Consider the following 18261-nt stretch of genomic DNA (forward strand, 5'->3'; position numbering starts at 1 on the left):
AGGATATGCAGATCACCAAGGCTGATGTGATTGATGCACTTTTGTCAGTTGATGATGGTGTCACTCAGACTTGGATTGTAGACTCTGGTGCCTCTTTCCATGTGACTCCATGCTTGGAGTGCTTTGCTACTTTTGATGCAGGCTGTTATAGCAAGGTTTTACCTTGGAAATAATCATGCTTGCAGCATTGAGGGGATTGGCACCATACACTTGTCTTTGGATAATGGGCAAGAACTTGTGTTGAAAGATGTCAGATATGTGCCTGGCATCAAGAAGAGAGTACTATCTGTTGGACAGCTTGACTTGCATGGTTACACCACACTGTTTGGTGGTGGTTTGTGGAAATTAAAAAGGGGTTCCATGCTGATTGCTAAAGGAACCAAGAAGGGCACTTTGTATTGTCTGCACTGTAAAGCCTTGAATGGCAAGTTTCTTGCAGTTGCTGAAATTGGCTGTCGTTTGGAGTTATGGCATAAGAGATTAGGCCATATGAGCCAGAAAGGACTTGATGTCCTTACCTCTTTGAAGAGGTTTGATGAAAAAGGCTCTAAACTTGATTTTTGTAATGACTGTCAGTTTGGAAAGCAAATGAAAAATTCCTTTTACTCTGGTGTCTCCCGTAAGTCAAATGTCTTGGACTTAGTGCATTCTGATGTATGTAGCATGCCTGTGAAATCGTTGCCTCTTTTATTGATGATTGTTCCAGGAAGATTTGGGTTTATTTGTTGAAAAAGAAAAGTGAAGTGTTTGCTGTTTTTAAAACTTTTCATACATTCGTGACCACTCAGACAAGTAGAAAGTTGAAATGCTTGAGAACTGATAATGGGGGTGAGTTCACATCTAATGAATTTAAGTCCTTTTGTGACTTGCATAGAATCAAGAGGGAGCTTACAGCCCCTTACAGCCCTTCTTCAAATGGTGTGGCTGAAAGATACAATAGGACCCTATGTGAGAGAGTGCGGTGCATGCTGTCCACTGCTAATCTCCCTCATGAATTTTGGGGAGAGGCACTTAAAACCGCGGTTCACATTTGCAACCGCTCTCCAAATAGGTCCTTAAATAACGGCATCCTTGAGGAGGTTTGGTCAGGCAAACCGGCCTCATATGACCATTTATGAATATTTGGCTATAATGCTTTTGTGCATGTTAGAAATGAGCTGAGGAATAAACTTGACCCGAAATCCACCAAAGGCATTTTCATGGGCTATGGTGATGAGGGTGAATTTGGCTGTAGAGTGAGGCTACCTCAGTCTAAGAAAATTGTTCGCAGCCGTAATGTTGTGTTTAATGAGGCAAAGGTGCTGAAAAGTACTTTAGCCTCTGATGAAGACACGAAAAAGGTCAAATTTCAGAATTTGCAGCCACCTATTACCTCAAATGATGAGCCTCATGGTGGTGTACCACAGGCTGAAACTGATGATCAGCCGGTTATCTTTGAGCTAGATGATGATGGACAGCAAATAGAAGCACAGGGAGGTCATGGACAGCAAGATAGACTTGCTGATTATGAAAATGCAGGTGCTGGAAATGAAAATGAAGGTGCTGTACAGCATGAACAGCATGCTGAAAATGGCTTACGGCAGCCAATAAATGCTGAAAATAACATGCCTCCAGATGTAGATCCGATTCCTGAGAATGTAGATCATTGGGTATGCAGGTCTACACGCCTAAGAAGGCAGCCACATAGGTATGATCTCTCTTTGCATTATGTGATGCTTACTGATGAGGGTGAGCCTCTGACATATAAAGAGGCCAAGTCATGCAAATTCAGCAATAAGTGGGAGCTAGCTATGCAGGAAGAGATTAAATCTCTGTATGCTAATGATACTTGGAATCTTGTGTCGTTGCCCAAAGGAAGAAAGCCTCTTCCAAACAAATGGGTTTACAAAGTAAAGACAGTTGATGGGAAACCCAAATACAAGGCAAGATTGGTTGCCAAAGGATATACACAGCAGGAAGGAATTGACTTCCAGGAGGTCTTCTCACCTGTCATGAAGATGACCACTCTACGTGTGCTTTTTGCTCTCACTGCTGTATTGGATTTAGAGCTGTACCAAATGGATGTGAAAACAACTTTTTTGCATGGTGACATTGATGAGGAGATCTACATGAAACAGCCCGAGGGTTTTGTAGTTCCTGGAAAAGAGCAGTTGGTGTGTAAACTAAAACGCAGCTTATATGGGCTGAAACAAGCACCACGGCAGTGGTACAAAAAGTTTGACACTTTTATGCTCTCTCATGGGTTTACACGCAACCATGCAGATCATTGTTTGTATATGAAAAAGGATACAGATGGCAGCCCTATCATACTTGTTTTGTATGTGGATGATATGTTGCTAGCTGGGAAAAGAAAGACTAGCTTGGATGCTCTCAAAGATCAGCCGAAATCAGCTTTTTCCATGAAAGATTTGGGGAATGCAGAGCATATATTGGGCATGAGGATTTGTAGGGATAGAACGCAGAAATTGCTGTTCTTATCTCAAGAAAAGTACATTGAAAAGGTACTGGCCAGATTTAACATGGCTGAAGCTAAGCCTCTCGCAGTACCCTTACCTCCATACCTTAAGCTTAGTAAAGCCAACAGCCCAAAAGATGACATGAAAGCCAATGCTATGAAGGGAGTCCCTTATGCATCAGCTTGTGGCTCTCTTATGTATACCATGGTGGCTACTCGTCCAGACATTGCTCATGCAGTGGGAGTTGTCAGCAGGTTTATGTCAAATCCTGGCAAACCACATTGGGAGGCTGTCAAGTGTATTCTTAGATATCTAAAGGGTACACAAAGAAAATGTATTTGCTATGGGCAGGGTGCACTTAATCTGCAGGGTTATTGTGATGCAGACATGGCAGGTGACTTAGACACTCGCAGGTCCACTAGCGGGTATGTCTTTACAGTTGCTGGAGGGACCGTCTCTTGGTGCTCCAGGTTGCAGAACATCGTAGCACTGAGTACTACTGAAGCTGAATACATATCAGCTATTGAAGCTTCTAAGGAAGCTATATGGTTGAGCAGTCTTGCGGAGGATCTCGGCATGTCTATAAGTACTCCAGTGTTGGGATGTGATAGCCAGAGTGCTGTGTATTTGGCTAAAAATGCCATGTATCATTCACGCACAAAGCATATTGATGTGCGATATCACTTTATCAGACATATTCTGGAAGATGGTCTCATCACATTGACCAAGATCAAAACACAAGACAACCCTGCAGATGTTCTCACTAAAAGTCTAGGCAAGGCTTAGCATGAGCATTGCATACGACTAGTGGGAGTTGGTTAAAGGTTCACTCCGGACCTTTAAGTGGGAGGTTGTTGGGATGTAAAGGTCCTTTATTCACCTCCGTGTATTTTACACGTGTATTGTTATGTTGTACATGTGAATGCACCCTTATGGGCCCTAAGTATAAATACATTTTATTCTTTGTGTACCAACACATTTGTTGGTACACCCAAATCAGCTCGTACTCTCTCGGTCTCTCACTCTCACTCACCTGCTCACTTCTCTGCTGCAAATCTTCACGCTTCCGCTATCCGCGCACTCACACAGAAGGGTACAGAAGCACTGTGTTACTGGCATCCTTCCCAGATTCGGTGATTGGCAGAAGGGTACAGAAGGTGAGGATCATGGTCCCTAAGATCAAGAGAGTAATAAACATGGAGATCTTGGCTAGCCATTCCTCAGTATTTGAGTAGATCATTGTCACAAGGCATCCCGACTAGTGCCTTCAAGGCCACAAGTCTGGATATCAAGCTGCAGATTTCATGTGGTCCGAGTATAAGCCCACCATCAGTGATTGAGGCTTTATTATGGGATCATCAACCCACAAGGACAGAATCACAGGGTCTGCAGTCACATTGTAGCAGGGCATTACATCATGATACGGACTCTTTTGCAAAAGATCTACCCATGACATTTGGTTACAACAATGGTTTTGTAAACTAGAGATTAAGCAAAAATATCTAGGGTTTTGTATTGGGAAGGAAGATCTGGGTAACCTTCTTTACAATACGTATGATGACGAGAGTGGCCCAGGATAGCAACCCTCTCAGCTGGGATTACTTAAATCACTTGTTCATAAATGTAGCAGTTCTAATGAATCGACTATCCTCCTGACCTGGGTAAAGTGTGCAAACATAGGTCAGGATCTGAGCTACGAGGACATGTAAGAGTGCATGCAGGGATATCAATCATTGTTTAGTGTCAAAGGTGCAGATCTTGTCTGCATGCTCTGTCTATTTGGATCCTTCATCTAGCACTGATAGCCTTGTCTGCTTCATTGAGCTCTTACAGGTGAAGAGTGGTATATCCCTCTTATTGAGGAGAGAGTTCTCAGCATAGCAGTAAGTTGACTGAACTGCAGGGTAGGGGGGTGTAGACTCCAGAGGTTGGTCCCATTGGTGGGTGGTTGGAGAGGTCTACCCTAACCTGGCTCCTCACAGTTTGATAGTGGAGATACTATAGAGGCATATCCCCAAATCCTTATGATGGGGCTTGCCAGCATTGCCTGCAGAAATGCATGAGACCCCAAATCACTGTTTGAGGTCATGTAAGGCAGCATAGCTGGTATGGAGTGGAGGAGCCTGCAGTATCCTCTGCTGAGACAAGCCTAGCCTTGGGTAGTTACTTGGGGAGCCTTCTATTGGCAAGCAGTCAGTCAGTCACAGGGACCCCATTTACTGTATGAGGCAAAGATGCATGACATGATCTTCATCATTGAGCATGATTCGTGTGCAATGGTGGGCTTGGAGGCATTGCCAGCCAATAGGTACTGGAACCCTCAACATCATGATTGCAGGTGTGCGTGCTTATTGGGAACATCGCAAGGTTGCACATTCTGAAAGCATGCCAGCTGACATTCAGCAGAGAGAACCTTTCTGTATACGTCACTCTGGTGGAGATCTGGTCATCCATTATCCACTACCACTGAGGCCATTGGGAGCAACTTCAGGGGGACTCTCAACATTAGTAGGATCTTTGACAATTGTTCCTTCATACATGGTTTATCAGAGCCTATTTTTGCACTACATGATGGTAAACCCTAGTGATATGATACCTCCCTAGTCCTGCCAGACCTTGCATTCATTTGAGTTTGGTTTACATTCAACTCTAGCTAAGCTATTGAGCACTTATACTTTGTTGTATTCTTTCTTCCAAGTAACATAGTTAGCCTAACTTTATTTTCCGAAAACAAAAATGATTAAATGAAAAACTGACCAAAAGCTACAGTGAGATGAGGCTGCTGCATTGCAGATGCAGTCATTAAAAGTATTCAACATGTTTTTCTTTCTCTTTTGTTCCTGAGAATGCCTTTGTCTGGGTCTCTTATGTAGCTTACCAAGTCCATTACTCTCCAGAGTCCAGAATTCAGCAGTCTTGTAGATTGTTGCATTTTGGGTGAAGCTGTCGATTCTTGAGAAAGGACATTTAGCAATTCATTGTGGGTCCACAGATCTTGCACTTCATGTTGAACACAACACGTGGCTCCATGGCTTTAGAACATACTTTTTCCTACTGAGAATACAAAACTGCAAATTGCACACTTGCACATGACCATGCAGCCACACACACAGGGTTCTCATAAGCTGGCTACAGTCACAAGAACCATTTATGTAGGCTCAGGAAAGTCGATGTACCTTTTGAGTTAAGGAACGGGCTATTTAAAGAATCACAGACATTATGTAAGGTTGGCTTGATATTTCCCGTGCAACACACGGAGTGATGTTCGCTAGTGGTTATCATGAAGAAGAAGAATAATTACATCCGGCTTTGTGTTGATTTTGGAGAACTCAATAAACAAATAGTTAAGGATTATTATCCATTGCCATTCAATGATCAAATTGCGATGACCATTTGATTGTAGCTGACAAAACAGTCCATAAAGGAGAGCCAGTGGTGGCGAATTTGGTGAGTAGCTGCCAATATTCGGCCTGTTAACATCCATAGAATCCACAAAAAAAAATTGAAAACCTGAAGCTAAATAGAGGCGAAGTAGCCAACAGTCCACACCAATGTGGGACTAGTTGCAACCAACCAGTTCAGACTCACTTGTGTATCTTATTGATCAAAGTAAGATCACAAGGGCAAACAATCTCCTAGCATGGCATTACACTATCTGAATGACATGTGCATGTCTTTGGCTCTTCGACCATCAGCTCCTCATTAACCTAGGGCAATAATGTAGACTACAACAATCAACTTCCTCAATAAACAATGGCTACACATTAAGTTGTCGAAACAGTAACTTGTAATAATGCTCAGTTCATGTAAAATATGGTCATCTTGAAAGTATTTACTTTGACACACACTCAATGGCTGAAAGGCAATTTGCATTCTTGTGTGAATATGAAAGCAGAACTTTTTATCGCAGTTTGAGTGAGAGTCAAACAGACCTGTATACATCTCTGCATCTCTCCATTTGTTACAAGTATGGCTGGGATTCGTTTTCCTGGTTCAACTGAGTACTCTGCTCTTGCATTTCTTATCAGACGAATCTGCATCATACTATAAGCGTCAGCCCTGTATAAATTTCCTTAGAACAACAGTAAACTCCCAGAGAATCTTATAAGATGAGCATTTTGCCTGCAACCTTACCAAGAGTTGTAATGCTTCAAACTGCTGTACAGACTTGTGATTCTTAGGCATATTACACATAGGCCATGGAGATATAATCAAGGCCTTTTTATTGCGGACTACCCCCTGGTCAAATGTAAAATTCTCTTTGAACTTTGTTGTTCATAATTGTACAAAAGCCATCATGTCGAATAGATTATTAATCACCTGCCAAAGTTGCTCTGTAACATATGGCATAAAAGGATGTAGCAGCCTCAAAACATTGTTGAAGACATACAGTAGGACTGCCTGTGCAATGGCAGGAGGTGCTGCATCCTTATGCTTGTAAAGACGAGTTTTACTTGCTTCAATATACCTGAAGTCACAGCCAAATCTACATTATAATGAAAATCATGCTAGTACTCACATGAAGCTACAAACCTGGTGCACCTCCATAAAAGTAGCTAAAACAAGGTTTGGCGGTTAATTTGATGATAGCTTTCACATGCATTATTCAAAAGTTATAAAACTTGGATGATCTTTCGTAAGTGTGGTTGAGTTTCTTGTTTTATTTAATCATGGCATTAAAAAGAAAGTGACACTATTTTTTCTTTGCACCGCTAGCTTCAAACTCTTCGAAGTGTTGATAGTCTTGCAGTGTGCAAAAATCTCTTAAGCAAGTTACACCTTTAGGTGAATTGTCTTTTCTCAAAACATCTCAATGATGTCCCTCAAAAAACAAACTTGCCTAACCCAAAAGAATCCTGGTATTTTCAATTCCTATCATGTTGAGTACACCCTAAAAAGAATTTTGTTGATATGACATATACAAGGAAACTAAATATTCTAAAAAGATATACAAATAGCCACAGTTTCAGCTCTCATGCTCCACGACTAGTATAACTATTTTCAATAACAAACAAGTTTACCAATCAGCAAATTCACTCCAGAAGAAGTCATATATAGCTCGTCCAGCTTCACCAAAAAATAACTTCTCATAACTGGGTGTAACATCATCTATCAGACTGTGAAGCTTTGAAACCTGCTTGAAATACAAATTTAGGAGGTAGGATATAATAAGCACATCAGTTCAATACAGAAAATGAAAAAAAAGCTCGGAAGTAGCCTAGGTAATCATTTTTCTCTCTTTTATTTTGAAATTGAAATGTACTTACAATCCATTGTTCACACAAAGGGAGAAGCTGCAAGTCAACTTGAGTGGAAAACTGCAGTTGACACAGTAATAAAATTAACCTAAAAGGATAATGCATAAGAAGTGCATTACTTATTCACCCATGAACGTCAGTAATGAAAGGTTGTAAGCTATCACTTCAACCCATCTACATGTAGTTATGATGAGAATGATGAGTAATGTTCATAGAGAATGACAACTTGACACGTTATTCTTGTCGAGTGCCCCTATATTTTAGAATTTCCAAACAAATAACACCCAGACCCATGTTTTAAGCAGCTAACCCAAAGAAGTAACTTACAAAGGAATTAGAGTTTTCTCCTGTTTTTGTGCAACAAGTACGGCTAGTGTAAAAGGTGGCAAAAAAACAAACTCAAACACAAAACACATGGATGGTGAGGTCTGAACTGTCAAGCCTTCACATCGTACAATGATGGTTCCCTTCATTTTTTCTCTCAATCAATCAAGATTTTACACAACACAGATCTTTGGTCAACCAATCATAGCATTAAAACCTACATTGACATTAGATATTTCCTTCCAAGAAGCTTCATCTGAAGCGTCCGGTAGGTTTTGAAGAATGAATTTTCCAGCATTCCAAAGCTTGTTGGTGAAACCTTTATTCGCATTTAGCCTCTCCAAAGACAAATTGACATCCTGTAGCAAACAGTGAATGCAATAGAAAGCATAAAGTAAATGGTAAAAGAGAGTAAAGAATGATCATTGAATAACTTGGGAAACATCTAGCCTCACCTGACCAGCTGCTGTGCCTGTTGCAAGTGTAAACCGCAGAGCATCTGTGCCATACTCTGCTATGCTATCAAGAGGGTCGATGACATTGCCGATTGTCTTTGACATTTTGCGTCCCTGCGGTCAAGAGTAATTTGCTGAAATGGATTGAAATTCTGACATTGTTTCATATGTACTGCAAAGAAGAAAATATTATGGAATATAGCTTCAACATTAGACTCACCTGAGAGTCTCGGACAAGTCCATGAAGATAGATTGTTGAAAAAGGCACCTTTCCAGTGAATTCAATCCCCATCATAACCATCCGTGCAACCCAGAAGAAAAGGATATCATGCCTGCCAAATGCCTTACTGTCAACCAGACAGACAAAAAAGAGAGTTTGTGTACACTGGACAGTGGAATAAAGGCAGAAGGCAATACCCTGTTTCCATAACAGTTGTTGGATAGAAAATTTTAAAGTCTTCTTTGTTGATATCAGGCCATCCTAATGTACTGAAGGGCCAAAGTCCACTGTCCACAGTAGTCACTTTCTCGATGAGGATCACAAAGTGCTTGCGCTTCACAAAGATCTTCAGAAGGTAAACAAACTAGGTGAGCTTAAAATTTTAATCACCTTGAAAACCAAGTATCAAGCACATCAGGATCTCGTTCTAGTTGACATCCATCCCCATATTTGCTTTGAGCAATAGCATATGCATCTTCCTCGGTCTTTGCCACTATATAATCCCTGTTTTCTACCCCTTTTACATACCAAACAGGAATTTGATGGCCCCACCATAGTTGCCGACTTATACACCAATCCTTGATATTTGAAAGCCAGCGGTTGTATGTCTGATTGGAGAAATTCTTATCATATTAATGTAAAATCAATTTGCCTATTAAGCTTATTACAGTCCCAACCAAGTATTAAACAATCAATCTTTGGCAATATTCAAGGAAGCACAAAAATTTGGCCTGTCATATTATTACTTTTTCAAACCTTTCAGGAACAATTTGCAACTTTCCATTTTCAAGTGCTTCCAGTGCTTTTTCTGCAAGAGGATTCATCTTTACAAACCATTGCAAGCTGACAAGAGGTTCTACTATCTACATGACAAAAAACAGCTGTTATAAGTAACTTAAGTTTGTAATTTCAAAAGTGCAAATTTGCTCCTGCAATCTGGAAACACCAACCTCACCCCCTCGCTGGGACCTAGGAACTCGTATTGTATAAGGTTCTGTTTTTAAGGCCAGACCTGCATTTTCCAGGTCTTCCCAGAGCTTCTTGCGTGCAACAAAGCGATCCAGCCCACTGGCAGCATGAAACACCAGTAATTAGCAATGTGTATTGAAACCCAACAACGCACTCCCCCCCTTCCTTTTCTTATTTTTTCCTCTATAGAACCTACAATAAGCTGACTAAAGACAATTCAAGCCCAACTTCTTCATTTTGACTCTAAAGTTACATTCAATGAGATGGAAATTTTTGACCCCTCTGAACTTCAATTCACATTCAATGAGATGGATTGTACTTGTGAAAACGCAACTAGTTTATCCATCAAAGAATGCGAGCTTTTCTTTGGATGATAAGCATGGATCCAAAGGCTCCCTTGTTATGTCAACTTGGAATGTGAATTGAAGTTCAGAGGGGTCAAAAATTTTCATTGACTTCTATTTTCCAACAGCTAGGCCACAAAGTTTTACAACTCGCTCTCTACTGTGCCCCCATTCATTGAGGCTGTCACTTTTTAGAAATGCATGTCAGAATGGAAGCATAAATGGCCACTATTTTGTTCTCAGCGTAAATGCCAGCTTCCTTTGTACGAGGTGAAACATCCTAGCTTACCAAGGATCATGCACCTCAATGTACCATATAAACAAAGCACCAACTTACATCCAAACAATCAGGGCCCTTACAGTTCTTGTGTTCCTCTAGTAAACATACAAACAAACAATCTTCAATATGATCTCCCTTATATTTATTCCACATGGAAAGTACCACACTGAAGAAAAGTAGCATCATGACAATCACACAAGTTCAAATTTATCATACACAAGAGCAACAGCAACAAGCTGGATTTCCTCTCATGCACAAGATGTTAAAAAAATAGAACAAATATACCTGTAAACACCAGCATTGTCATTCAGTGTCCCATCTTTATTCATGATATTTATTGTGGGAAGGCCCAGTTTCATTCCTATATCATAATCACTGTGATCATGACCTGGCGTTATTTTCAGCACGCCTGTGCCAAATTGTGTATCTACATGCTAAACACATGATAAACAGTTAGCATTTGTACTACAAACCAGGTGGAAGGATTACCACTTTGAAGTAAAGCAGTCCAAATTATAAATGCTGCAAATAGCAGAGCAGATGTACACGTGAAAAGTACAATATATCACATGCCAAGTAAGAAATAATATCTCTGCATTGAGCAGCCTCTATGGAACATGAAAATGGCAAACCTTCCTCGAGCATGCCTATGATGATCACTACAGACTACAATACATTTGAACCTATGGTGGATTAGTTTTCAATTTAAGGAACTCTAAGACCTAAAAGCCATTTTGGTCTTATTGTAATGAACCAAGGAAGCTCAATAAGTTTGGCCCCAAATTCTGACGCTGAAGCAGTGAATATTTGTGCACAATGACAAATGTACCAAGATCATTGTGCACCTCATGGATGGGTAGCTTTTTTGAAACCAAGGTAGTAACAGTACCTTTGCAAGATTTCACAACCTCCAATGACAACTACGACATTCACAGCCTTTATTTAGTACAAGATACCTCTTGCTTGAAACTCTGTACAAAACAGGCAATTAGACAATTTTCTTTCCCTTCAACCTTGGCCTGGTGAATCATGATGCCAATCTCTAGGGTACAGGGTCAAGTAAATGGGCAAGTGCAAAGTTACTTTTCTTTTGCCCTCTGTTGCCTGAACCCCTCTCCGCTGAGTATTTTGCCATGCCAGTCCCTTCTGCCCCTCTCTCCAGCCTTACAGCCTCCTACACCACCCAACTTGTTCCTCCTCACACCACCTTGTTCATGAACCTCCCTATTTTTTCTGATTTGTATTGTTTTTTTTTTTTTGCAAATAAAATGTGGCTAATTATATTACTCAAAAAAACTGATTACAACGGAGTGCTCATGCTCAGCAGACTAGCTGGAGCTGATGAAAAGTCACAAATACATCATGTATACAAGCCTCTCGAGGCGGTTTGGGGGGGATGGGGGCAAGAAGCCATGGAGGGGGGGTGTATCGCCATCTAGGGCTGCCTGCCTACATCACGAAAAACAGGTCCTGGCCGCCCCAGATATGTATGAAGTGACAACGGAGCTCCTGACGAGCCCTGGACTCGCCCTGATTTGTATTGTATTTTACCTTGGTCTCTTTTATACTGACGTGATTATCCAACCCCTTCATATCATAACCCTCAACTCTCTTCCCTGTTACCTTTATGTTTTTGTACCCAACAATGCTTATATACTATGCTGGTCAAGACATGCTGCTTTTACTGACTTATCAATTGTGAGTGACTTCTCTCCTGGCTCCACAACCCCTTCATATCATAACCCTCAACTCTCTTCCCTGTTATCTTTATGTTTTTGTACCCAACAATGCTTATATACTATGCTGGTCAAGACATGCTGCTTTTACTGACTTATCAATTGTGAGTGACTTCTCTCCTGGCTCCATTGAGTATGCAGAAAGGTGGAAGATCTTCAGGTTTAGTTAAAGAAATAAGATTGCTGCAACAAGCAAAAAGACTGATGATGTTGTTTGTGAAAATGGCAACTAAGCAAAATAGATTGAGCCGATCTTCAAAAATTAATTATGATGCCATAACATTTGCCCCTTTAAGTACATATTGATACATTATTGAGGGAATCTTGGAGAAGAAAAGGAATGAGGAGGCAAGGAGGGAAGAGTGTTGAATTGTCTGCTATGTTATTTTTTTGGCCAATTGTGCAGAGACAGAGTAATGAGGCAAAGTAGATGTGCTCCAATCATTTGTAGAAATTTGGAGTCCAAATAATATTTCTTAGCTACAGAGTTTTTTGGCCTCCAATGCTGACACTGTCTGCCTGCAGAGGGATGGATCATGGCACATCACTAGCTTGAGGGCATACTCTAGATTGTCTAGATGTGACCACAGTCAACCCCTAGCATAGAAGAGCAGACAGAGATCTATGAGAATGTGATTCTTAAGTCTAGATGCGGTAGCTATCAAACAATGATTAACCTTTTTTTCACTCAAGACCCTTGCAAACAAAGCATCAAGCAGGATAAAGACAGATGGAAGAATCTTAGAAGCAAACTTACAAAAAAAAAAATGAAATGCATAGTCATTAGCAGCATACGTCATGTTTAGGGGCAGGCTGCAGACAGCTAAATAAGCAGAAAGAACTTCTTTAGGCATACAGTCAGACATCATCCACTCCTTGGTGTGCTATTGGAGAAATCCCTGAGATGACTCTCAAAGAATAAGGACCCAAGATCATTCCTTTGTCTACATATTAGGAAAATCCAGCGGCCCACAAGTGTTACTAGAATTTGAACAACATGAGGCAACCTATAATTCATTTGCAGACATAAGATAAGACAAATCTACCTTCCATTTCTTACTCATTATCTATCATAATATATCTGGAATCATCACAACAACTAATATGTTTGAGGAATAGCAAAACGAGGGAAAGCGGGTTGATAATTTATTAGCTTCTAATCTTGTAAGCTAAAAAAACAGAAATACATGAATGATTGAAGGAAATCATGTATACCAAAGATCTCAATAAGTATGGGTGGGACAATGAAATTATCAGCCATGGCAACTGTAGTTAAGAAGGCTCAATTCACCTCATCAGCTATGATTGGAATCTTGCGCTCGCCACCCATAGGAACAATTGCCATTCTCCCAACATATTTAGCATAGCGCTCATCCTGCATTTTCAAGCCATGCATGTAAAGTTAACTCTTGAATTCACAGGAGGCGGGGAAGAAAAAAGAAGATGGTGCATAAGCTAGAACTAAAAAGGAAACAGAACTGTAAAACAGAAAATAGATTATGTTAGATTGTGAGCACCTCTGGATGAACTGCAATTGCTGTATCACCTAGCAATGTTTCAGGCCTTGTCGTTGCTATAGGTAAGAATTCATCTCTGACAGGAATGGTTTAACACACTCACATATCCATGTACTTTGACTATCTTTTTTTATCATAATCAAACTAGTTAATAAAACTTGTGGTACTGCAAATATATTTCAGATCTTAACCACACAATTAAATAAAATTTGCACTCGCAAGTAGTTCAGGAAAAAAAAGGAAAACAATGGATTACACCAAACATGAAGCAAAAGTGAAAAGGGATGTACTCTCAGAAATATGCAAGCAACATGATATAGACTTGCAAGCAACATGATATAGACTGGAAAGTACATTTATATCATTAGAGAATCCACAATGTTTGGTTCACAAAAAACCAGTCCCTGTTTTCTTTAAGTTTTTCTAAATGCTGGTTGAGATAATGAAATATTTAGCACAAACTATAGCAAGGGATCCTTTCCTCAGTGGTTACATTTTCATACAATTGAGCTGGATTGGATTACTTTAATCACACATTTGCAAGACCAACACTTATTTCATCACCATTCCATTTTTGTCCACGTCTTCAATCATTGCTGTGCTCTAATGTGCATTGCTGGCACTTCCAAGCTTTAAAAAACAGCCTCTGAGTTTATATGATTCCATTTACGAGCAAAGACAAAGTAGAATTTTGGATTTTCCTGTGATCCTTATGTGCTTTGTAACCTTGGGAACTCAAGAAATACTAATCTTCTATCTCCACCTAATAACAACAGTTCAGAGTGTTGGTTCTTGGGCACACTTGGATTTGCCTAGATTGAACCATGCTTGTGAGTTCAATTGTCCCTTTTTTTTCCAATGTGGCATTTAGAAAGTCTTGTTCCACGTAAACCATCAAGGAGTTCCTTGCTTGTTGGTGTTTGCCACCCTTTGAATGTTATCCCACATTTTCCATGATAGACCTACTCCCCAAGCTAGGTTTCACATAACATAACTACTTGTAGCAAAAGCTAAGTTTCCTCATGTTGCACTTCCAATATTTAGATATCTCCACATGCTTAGGGTGCTATAAAAGGCCACATGTCCTTCCATCCAACCTCTTGCACAGTCTCTCATCTTACTTGTAGTCCAAAGTCAAGTCTACCCTCCCCCCAAGTCCATTTCTACTTGCTTTTTGCAGCCTCCGACCATAATTTGAATTTGAGACTTGTTCACCGGCATTTTGGTCCTCCACAAAAAGCTTAAGGAGCTTCTAATTGTCATCGCTTGTGAGCTGTGCCCCATCTCATCACACACTGGACCAGCAAGTCCTTTTCCCCTTTTTTTCCTTGAAATTAAAAGAGTGGCTAATTATTTGAAGAAAGACATATGTACACAAGGTTCAACTCTGTGTGAACACACATCAGAGTGTGTTAGCATGTGAACACACCTCAGTCTCTGTGAGACTAGGGTTAGGGTTTGGGGGAATCCCAAGGCTACACAATAATCCCCTATGCTTGTACATTCAAACATCTAAGGATCACATCAATCTATCTACATTGTTATATGTCAAGAATTCCTTTTTCTTCCATAAAGGGTAATTGTATTAATCATTGAAGAAACTGATTACTGCCCTATACCATGAGACTAAATCATCCCAGGGGGATACCTTCATGTTGCACAATATCAAGCTGCCAATGAAGGAGACTTCTTAGTCGAGAAATATGACTTTGCACACCAAAATGGAAATAAAAAATCAAGGCATTCTAGGTGGTCCACTTATCCCAACAACCCTAGAAATGCAAGAAGTGAAACAAAGTATTCATGTGCGGCTGCACAAGATCTGAAAATTTAGGCCAATCAAAAACCCAATCACGGGACGCATAATAGGTTCCACCAGATAACACCAAATCTCAGATAAAAGGGACCAGATCTTTCTTGCCAATGGATAGGAGATAAACTGTGGCGAGAAGTCTCAACGGTTGTAGGGCAAAAGAGGCAAGAGCCATGAGAGATATTCCGTTGAAAACCAATTGAAGCAAGGGGGAGACCACCCACCAACATTTGCCAAATAATTACTTTGCATTTAAAGTGTGTTGTCTTAATCAACCCCCCATTATTATTGATTTCCACCATCTCATGCTTTTGTGAAGTTCCCAAGGGAATTGCCCTTACCTGCTAGCCAATCATGGTCCTTCGTATGCAAATATTAAATCTTATTAACTGAGGCATGCTCCAAATGCAGCCATCCCTTAAGTCTCCAATCCTCCCAAAGATGATCCAAAAGAAACCAAGGAAAGGGTTGCCAATCATACAAGAATGGTGTAATAGTGCTCCATAAGTCACGATATCCTCTAGGGATATGAATTATCCTTTGGACCAACCACAAAGACATCAAAATTTTCCATGTAGGCAAACTCACATCAGCACTAGAAATCAATCCAAGCCATGCCATTCAATTGGGGTTCATTGCAAAAGTGAAAAACAAAGGGCTCAAGGGGCAGCCTTTCTTGGACAATTGGGATAGAACAAATGGCTTAGTAACACCACCATTAAGCATGACTTTGGAGGATGAACCCCTTCTAATAGTGTATATCAAGTGAGACCTTTGGGGGATCAAACCCCATCTTTTCAATATAGTTGGGCAAGAAAATGCCACTTTAGGTAATTGAAAGCAAGTAGCATAGGCCATAAACAACTCATTTATAAGATCATCCCAACCAAAACTTTTGTTGTCACGAAAACGTGATATTTTGATGCTTTGCTTAGCATTTGATTAAGTTATTAATCAGATGTGCAAATTTAAGTTGCACATGTGATGTGCAAGTTAGTTATTTTACAATGACAGGCCAAGGACCCCAAGTTGTCAATGGGTGTCAAACGCAAAAATTGTAATAAGTTATATTAGTCAGGTACTTGGTGGTACCTAGTGTCAAATTTTGACCTTGAAGATTTCATTAGCCACTAATGTTAATAGTGACATTAGAAACTAGGCATTAAATAAATAATTAATTAATGCTAGTTCAGGGGTGAATAAATGCTAAGGATTGCTTGGATCACAAATTGGCCTAGTGAATTTAATTGTTGGTTGATATAGTTAATATTCTAAGCAAGATTGAATAATTAAATTAATTTTCAGATTTAATATTTTGAAAAATAATTTAGTCGGGCCAAAAATTGTTGAAAATGCATTTAGAAGGCTACCACTTGACAAAACTTGCCCATGCAAGTGAGGGAAAGGCTACTAAAACCTCATTCCAACATTGTGGAGGTTGGGAGAGGAATAGAGAGAGCTGCTGCTACAATTTTCCAGCCATTAGTGATCAACACAACCATTGGATGGTGTCAAAGAGCTGCCTCGGCTGATCAGGAGGCTATTGGAGATAGGTGACAACCCATGTAGGCTGTCTACAAGCAAGTGCCAACAAGTTTGGGCCTCACAAGGACAAATGACCGCATGTGGGGCTCTTCTTGATAGTGGGCTGCAGTAAATCAGCCATTTATAGTAGGGTAGCATTAAATTTCAGCCACTTTTGGTGATGAAACTTTGCAATTTCTCTCTCTCTAGCTTCTTCTCTATTTTCTCAGCCAATTCATAGCTTCCCTCAAGAGATCATAGCCAAATTGAAGAATTTCTATTGCTAAACCGTAATTTATAGCAAAAATTAGGGTTGACCAATCACCTTGGGAAGAGTGCTCAAAATTCAGGACCGAGTACTTGAAGTTCAGCAGCTGAACTATGAGGATTTCAGAAAATTTCAAGAGGGCAACCAGTCAATGTTAAGTTTGGGGTGAAATTTGCTGGTTGCTATAGACAGCAAGATGTAATGAAGATTCAAGGAGATCAAGTTCGATCCCAATGTACTTCAACCTTTAGCCATACTTTTATGCTTGTTGTAGTTGTTGATTAATCAGGTCATTACCACCCTCTCCGAGTGGAAGGCAAGTTTCATTTGTCCCTAGGTAAATGCAACAAGACATTTGTCACCTCATCCTCATGAATATCAACCTCCAAACTAGCAGCTATATCAAGTGAAACCTGATCCTGAATAAGCTCATAAAACATAGACCAAGAATGCGCAACTCTATCTAAAATGGGCTATTGTGATCCAAGTAGATTCATGAAGTATTGCTAGTTTAGGGTCATGGCTACAGCAATTCTTCAGCTCACACCTAGGAAAACTCCATCTCCCAAGTTTCCCTTTGTACACCCACTACTGCTGCTGCTGCTGCTGTCTGTCGCTGATTGACTTCAGTTGCGCCCATCTCTGTCACGCCAGCAATGTTTGTCATCAGTATGGGCTATTGTGATCCAAGTAGATTCATGAAGTATTGCTAGTTTAGAGTCATAGCTACAGCAATTCTTCAGCTCACAGGTAGGACAACTCCATCTCCCAAGTTTCCCTTTGTACACCCACTACTACTACTACTGCTGCTGCTGCTACTGCTGTCCGTCACTGAGCTGATTGGCTTCAGTTGCGCCCATATCTGTCACGCCAGCAATGTTTGTCATCAGTGAGTCGCCTGTTTCCTCCATACATTATCATTGTCATCACTGCCTCTACTGCTCCACAGACTACCCATCACAGTTGCTTTGACAGCGCCACCTTTGACTCATTGCATGTCATCCCTAGGCACCGTGTCTAAACGCCTTCTTGCCACTAGCGCAACTAACATCACCACTAGCCCGCCATCACTACCAAATATGCTCACTTAATCTACT

General features: G+C 40.4%; 1 protein-coding gene across 2 annotated transcripts in view; it reads right to left on the reverse strand.

The window, feature by feature from the left end:
- Positions 1-18261, reverse strand: part of EMB2247 (protein EMBRYO DEFECTIVE 2247) — a 153714-nt gene that overhangs the window by 5542 nt on the left and 129911 nt on the right. For both annotated transcript variants that reach the window (XM_087676233.1, XM_087676232.1), the window contains exons 10-24: positions 13560-13635; positions 13334-13417; positions 10592-10740; positions 9664-9781; positions 9460-9576; positions 9104-9321; positions 8911-9000; positions 8714-8825; positions 8494-8607; positions 8260-8397; positions 7724-7774; positions 7478-7590; positions 6777-6924; positions 6591-6695; positions 6389-6490 (exon numbers count right to left, since the gene is read on the reverse strand). In XM_087676233.1, coding sequence (XP_087532359.1) covers positions 6389-6490; positions 6591-6695; positions 6777-6924; positions 7478-7590; positions 7724-7774; positions 8260-8397; positions 8494-8607; positions 8714-8825; positions 8911-9000; positions 9104-9321; positions 9460-9576; positions 9664-9781; positions 10592-10740; positions 13334-13417; positions 13560-13635 — 1735 coding nt within the window. The remainder of the gene's footprint in view (positions 1-6388; positions 6491-6590; positions 6696-6776; positions 6925-7477; positions 7591-7723; positions 7775-8259; positions 8398-8493; positions 8608-8713; positions 8826-8910; positions 9001-9103; positions 9322-9459; positions 9577-9663; positions 9782-10591; positions 10741-13333; positions 13418-13559; positions 13636-18261) is intronic.

The sequence above is a fragment of the Lygodium microphyllum genome, chromosome 4, assembly GCF_053477565.2.
Source record: "Lygodium microphyllum isolate KBCC chromosome 4, Lygodium_microphyllum_v1.1.10, whole genome shotgun sequence".
NCBI lineage: Eukaryota > Viridiplantae > Streptophyta > Polypodiopsida > Schizaeales > Lygodiaceae > Lygodium > Lygodium microphyllum.